At 52.5% G+C, this 6,000-nt stretch overlaps 2 protein-coding genes across 2 annotated transcripts; both read left to right on the top strand.

The window, feature by feature from the left end:
* The first annotated feature begins 770 nt into the window (after positions 1-770).
* Positions 771-3,719, top strand: BO95DRAFT_396563 (DEAD/DEAH box helicase). The gene is made up of 10 exons (XM_025583752.1): positions 771-922; positions 984-1,380; positions 1,435-1,492; positions 1,547-1,682; positions 1,731-2,091; positions 2,143-2,222; positions 2,277-2,428; positions 2,481-2,674; positions 2,728-2,876; positions 2,926-3,719. Exons 2-10 carry the CDS (start codon positions 1,049-1,051, stop codon positions 3,222-3,224), a joined length of 1,761 nt encoding a protein of 586 aa, XP_025438900.1. The 5' UTR covers positions 771-922; positions 984-1,048; the 3' UTR covers positions 3,225-3,719.
* A 192-nt stretch (positions 3,720-3,911) lies between these two features.
* BO95DRAFT_371048 (polysaccharide deacetylase family protein) lies at positions 3,912-5,391 on the top strand (the record flags this gene model as incomplete). The annotated part of the gene is made up of 3 exons (XM_025582940.1): positions 3,912-4,798; positions 4,897-4,982; positions 5,057-5,391. The coding sequence occupies 3 exons, from the start codon at positions 3,912-3,914 to the stop codon at positions 5,389-5,391; spliced, it is 1,308 nt and encodes a 435-aa protein (XP_025438899.1).
* Between the last annotated feature and the right edge of the window lie 609 nt (positions 5,392-6,000).

Genomic DNA, 6,000 nt, shown 5'->3' with positions numbered 1-6,000 from the left:
GGCTATGGCTTTGTGATGGTAGACGGGGGTCATGAATGACAGCTGTGTCCAGGTCGGGTGGTGGTGCAAATCATACATCGGCAAATAGTCGTTAGTGTTATTGCAGATCTATTCAGAGGAAATGTGAGAGTAGGAGAGACATGTGGAAGCTTAGGGGGCTTTGCTTGTGTTTGGTATGTAGAATGAGATGAAGCAGCTAGAGAAATTTCTAGTACTTCGTAAGGGTATACGATGAACGGAGTTTGGAGTGAGGATGAGATTGCCTCAACCCGGCCTCAAGCCATCAGGCATGGTAAACGAGAGACAGACAGCAACACTCGAGCATCTAGAACTGGTCAAATATATTGACTGATAGTAAAATGCCTCACTCGGCTCTCGGCTGTCTGCATGATATTATTTTCTCCTCAGACAAATAGATCCTCGTCAGTTGTCTCAAGGGGAGGCCAGATGATAATTCCGCTTAGTTTTGAGGAACTCGACTGTGGTCATCGAATTTTCCGAGTATGAGTATTTGATCCTGCGTGCCTTGTAGTCATCTTCCCTGGTCACTCCCATTACGATATGAATTTTCCGTAGGTACTACATTTTAAAAGGCTCGAGAACCGGTTCTCATTGGCCTCACTCCGCTGAAGTGTCTTGTTGTGCAATCCGTTTGCTCGACTCGGGGTGAGGTGTTGCTGAGGCCAGCCCACACCACCTCATCTCTCTCTCTCTCTCATCCTTTCACTGCTCCCCTCCTCTCCCCTCCTCTCCGTCTCATTTGTTTTCTCCTTCCCCTTCCTCTTCATTCCCATCTTTCATGCATCCCTGTAAGCAGTGCACTACCCTTCCTCTCGTTCGTCTCCGCGCCTGTCTCTCCTCGTCATCTGTTCTTATCACAGTCTAACGACTCTGACTATCTCACGCGTCTCTGTCGAAAAAGGTACCGTTTGCTCTATAAAACAAACACTTGTTCGTTGTCCTAACTACGAGTTACCTCTTAGGTTGGTGTCAAGAGTTTGTCACGTAGGACGTCGTTGGGTGCTAGTCCAGCCCTGGACGAGCAATCATGGCGGAGTTTAATATGTCTTCGTTGAACACCGCGCTCGACGATGTGACCAACACTCACGACAACAAAGAGAACGACGCGTCCAACCTGGCCCGCGCGAAGGGGTGGGTGGCTCCAGAGAGCTATGACTATGACAAGTATACTGCTACTCCAGCTCCTGCTGAGCAACCCGCTGGCGACGCTGGTGACGGTCAGCTCCCCGAGTGGGCGGCAAATGCAGCCAAGTATGAATGGAAGGATGAGTATGGTGATGTAGGCCCGGAGATACCTGAGCTTGAGGAACAACTGTTCCGAAACGAATTCATCAACCGGGCTGGTCTGAAGATTGGAAAGTATGTCAGCTGCAGTCTAGAAGTCTCCCATCGCGAATCGCTAACTGTGTATAGTCTACAAAAGATTGAGGTCGTCGCCGAGAGTCGTGAAAGACCAAACCCTGTGAGAGACGTACGTTTGATTCTCTACCTGTTCTAAGTGTGATCATGATCCTGATCGCTGTAGTTCGATGACGCTGGTCTGCATCCGATTATGCGCAAGAATATTGAACTCTGTCGTTACGCACACCCAACACCCATCCAGGCGTATTCGATCCCAGCAGTTCTCACTGGACATGACCTGATTGCCATTGCCCAGACTGGTAAGCAGCTCTGCCTTTCATGTTGCAACAGCCATTTGACATGAATAGGATCTGGCAAAACTGCGGCTTTTCTCATTCCCGTCCTGTCCCAGCTGATGGGTAAGGCCAAGAAGCTCGCCGCTCCTCGTCCTAATGTGGCCGCTGGTTACAATCCTGCCACGGATGCTGTCCGGGCTGAGCCTTTGGTCCTCATTGTCGCTCCGACCCGTGAGCTTGCAACTCAGATCTTCGACGAGGCAAGACGCCTGTGTTATCGGTCTATGTTGCGTCCTTGTGTGGTCTATGGAGGTGCGCCATTCCGTGATCAGCGGGACGAGCTGCAGCGTGGCTGCGATATCCTCATTGCCACTCCCGGAAGACTCCTTGACTTCATGGATAGGCCTCACATGCTTTCGCTTCATCGTGTCAAGTAAGTCGACTCCCGAGCAAAAAAGATATGTAAAATTGATCGGCACCACAGGTACACTATTATAGATGAAGCCGATGAGCTTCTCCAGTCTGATTGGGAGTCGGACTTCAACAAGATCATGTCGGGAGGAGGTACGCTGATATCGTTGTGTTCTCTTTACCATAATTGACACTTACATGTGATAGATGTGAACGAGGATGCCGACCATCGTTACATGATGTTCTCTGCGACCTTCAACAAGGCTTGCCGTGAGCTGGCTCGCAAGTACCTCGCAGATGATCATGTTCGCATTCGCATCGGACGTCCTGGTAGCACTCACATCAACGTGCAGCAAAACGTAGGGCTCCCTGTTGAATGACTGCTTCTTTCTGTTACTAACATGGCCGCAGATCATCTTTGCGGAGCGGCACATGAAGAAGCAGTGTCTCTATGACCTTCTGCTCTCCATGCCCCCTTCTCGAACCCTGGTGTTTGTTAACTCGAAGACTCAGGCCGACCTTTTGGATGATTACCTGTTCAATATGGGTCTGCCAAGTACCTCTATCCATGCCGATCGTACTCAACGTGAGCGTGAAGATGCTTTGTAGGTATCCCCCTTCCAAAAGATTGTGAAACCCTCATCTGACCGAGAGATAGGCGTGCTTTCCGCACGGCCAAGTGCCCCATCCTCGTGGCCACTGGTGTCTCGGCTCGCGGCCTTGATATCAAGAATGTCATGCATGTCGTCAACTTCGACCTGCCTCGTGCCCAACACGGAGGTATCACTGAATACATTCATCGTATTGGTATGTTGGAAGAGCCATCCCCATAGCGACTCACGCTAACGGTTGATAGGACGCACTGCTCGCATTGGGAATGAAGGCCTGGCGTCCTCGTTTTACAACGAGGATGATCAGGAACTTGCCCTTGACCTTGTCAACATCCTTCTTGAGAGCGGCCAGAAGATTCCTGACTTCCTCGAGTCCTACAAGCCTGTCGACAACAAGATCGACTTTCAGGACGATACCGATGATGAGGATAACGGTGACGGCAACACTGGAGACGACGGCGGTGCAGCGTGGGGAGGTATTCAGATGGATGACAACGATGCTGGCAACGCGCCCCAGGCATCAGACACCGATTGGGGTTTCTAAGACTGGAGCTCTGGCTTGTCTGCTGACTTCGGAATTCGCACTGGGCATCTCAGCTCTCCACTCAGAGTTGATGAGGCATGGAGTGGGACCTTTTGTTGACGGACTCAGCTCGTTGGACTTAAACACCCTTTCTGTTCTCACTTGGTTCACAGTCTTCTGAGCCATACTTGCCCCGATGCTGTTTGAGGAGTTGATACCTCCGTGGCTTTGAGAATGATGCTGTAGGGTTCGCTTCTTATTCCAGTCATGCCCCGGAGATCTAGCGGACGCTGTCTGATCGAGTTTTTCTGCCTTGACGGCGGATGATGTATTTCGGTGTTGCAGGATCTCCGGCCAACGACAACGCTTGTTGGGTGGTAGATAGGGATGAGGATTTGATCAACGGCGTCGTTTTCTCGTCTTCCAGACAAAGTCACATGTGGAGGTTAGAGAAATGTCTATCACAGTTGATATTTTCACTATCACAACCTTTTCGAATCATAGGATTGCTCTTTCCCAAAGTCGACTTTTGTAGCATATTACCTCGTAGCTCCTTCCAGCACAGAGCCAGCTTCAACATCGGACACCGAAAAGATCACTCTATCACCACCACCAAGACAGCAAATGCATCACCGCATCACAGCACTGCTTAGCACATCCGATCGTGATTCTAACAAGCAATCCACGATATCCACCATGGCCCCGAGCATGTCCACCACTCTCTCGCTCCTCCTCCTTCTCATCATCAACGCCCTCATCACCCCAACCCAAGCAACACCACCACCGCTACCACCTCGTCCACCCTCCCCACCCTCCCCACCAACCCTGAACCTCACCACCACCACCTTCCACAACCCACAGGGCCCGCCCAACAGCATCCTGATCGACACCTTCCAGCACCAAGACATCAATGCTCTAGGCCACTGGCACGGGGCCCTCGAGGGACTCACCGTGCACCACGGCAACGGGTTCGTGCGGCTGTTTCCCTCGGACCCGGACCACAGCTACCACACGCAGCTGTCGGCGTCGTCGTGCTACGACCTGCGGAGCCAGCAGCCCACGCACGCGCTGCACGTCGTCTTCGGCGGGACGACCAAGTTCTCGATCTTCGTGAACCAGCACAACGCGGCGTGCGACTTCACGCGCAACCCGTTCCCGCAGACGTCCGACGTGGTGGAGGCGGCGCGCTACGCCCGGGGCAACGACATCTACATCCCGCTGGCGCACTTCCACATCGACCAGAGCCGGGCGGTGTCGGTCAGCTTCGGCGGCTTCTGGTCGCTCGAGAGTCTGACCCTGTACCGCGTCGAGATCGTCCCCGCCATCCCCGTCGGGTTCCCCGTCCCCCACCGCGTGAACAACGGCCGGCTGATGCTGACGTGCTCGCGGCCGGACTCGTTCGCCTTCGGCATCGACGACGGCCAGCCCCGCTTCGCGCAGGAGGTCATGCGCATCCTCGAGGAGGAGCGCGTGCTGGTCACCTTCTTCGTGGTCGGCCTGGGCCTGCGCGACCGCGAGACCAACTTCTCCAACGTCTATCGCGAGATGATCAAGCGCGGCCATCAGATCGCCCTGCATTCGGATACGCATCGGAAGTATGTCCCCCTTTTATACTGTCGTGTGGAGACATGGCGGTTTTGTGCTTTTCTCCAAATCACCAGAATATATGCGACTAACCAGGGGTTTGATACAGGATGGAAGGCCTAGGCTCCACCGCAGAGATCGACCGCGAGATCGTCGAAAACATCAAGTCTTTTCGCCAGATACTGGGGATCGAGAGTATGAACCACCTATCTCAAAACACGGCGCAGATGTGCAAACCCGACTGGCTGACTGTTTACTTCCAAACGCAGCTCATTACTTCCGTCCCCCCTTCGGCACCCTCGGCGCCCGCACCCGCCAACGCCTGGCCAACTACATCACCGACCCCCAGATCATCACCTGGAGCGTCGACATCGAGGACTGGCTGTGGGCCGACTCCAAGACCCCGGAGAAGCAACGCGAGGCCTTCTTCCGGGACGTCAGGCACGGAGGCAATCTGGCCGTCATGCACTTTTTGAGTTCCACGACCGTCAGCTACTTCCGGGAGGTGATCCAGTTCGTCAAGAGCCAGAACAAGACCATCATGCGCATCGACCAGTGTCTGGAAGACCCGAGGAGTCCCCCCCTGAAGTTTCCTATCCATTAACTGGGTACCTGGGTTGGGATCCGTGGCTTTCCTGTTGTGCTACCCTATGATATGCTATGTTGATGTTCTGTTTGGAAGCGCGGATGGAAGTATAAACTTGTGGTTGCATGAGTTGGTATAAAGCATATTGTATACGATACAAAAAAGCAAGCTTGGCCAAAAGAAAACGCTGAAGCGGACACAGTAAAAACAAGAATGCAACAAGACATTTTGTTTCTCACACAGTAGAGAAAAGTCAAGGAACTTCTTTTCTGGTGGTTCGTGCTCCCTCTGTAACCCAGACGCCTGGTGTGGATGCAAGCCAAAATCGAGGAATAAGAAGCTGAAAATAAAAAAAAATCGTAATAAAAAAACACCCCTTCCCCAGAACGCCATCAACCACAATGCATGCATAGTCCCTCGCCAGAGGATTGGCAAGAACAGCACGATGTCCGGTGGGGAGAAACTGAAGGATAATCTAATCCAATATAAAAGAAAACGGGTAGCACCAAGCCCACCATCCCGCAAAAAGGAAAATAGTTTCATCAGCTTTTGGGGATGAATTACTCGGCCAGCGAATAGTTCTGACAAGTGTTTTGTGTGATTTTTGGGGCGGCAAGAAAGAGAGAG

Source organism: Aspergillus brunneoviolaceus (genome assembly GCF_003184695.1).
Source record: "Aspergillus brunneoviolaceus CBS 621.78 unplaced genomic scaffold BO95scaffold_66, whole genome shotgun sequence".
Taxonomy (NCBI): domain Eukaryota; kingdom Fungi; phylum Ascomycota; class Eurotiomycetes; order Eurotiales; family Aspergillaceae; genus Aspergillus; species Aspergillus brunneoviolaceus.
The sequence above is the reverse complement of the archived record's forward strand: the minus strand, read 5'-3'. Positions and strand labels throughout refer to the sequence as shown.

Coding starts and splice junctions, on each gene's coding strand:
- BO95DRAFT_396563 (XM_025583752.1), top strand. CDS start 1,049: ATGGCGGAGTTTAATATGTCTTCGTTGAACACCGCGCTCGACGATGTG. Junction 1,381..1,434: donor GCTGGTCTGAAGATTGGAAA/GTATGTCAGCTG, acceptor AACTGTGTATAG/TCTACAAAAGATTGAGGTCG. Junction 2,429..2,480: donor ACATCAACGTGCAGCAAAAC/GTAGGGCTCCCT, acceptor ACATGGCCGCAG/ATCATCTTTGCGGAGCGGCA.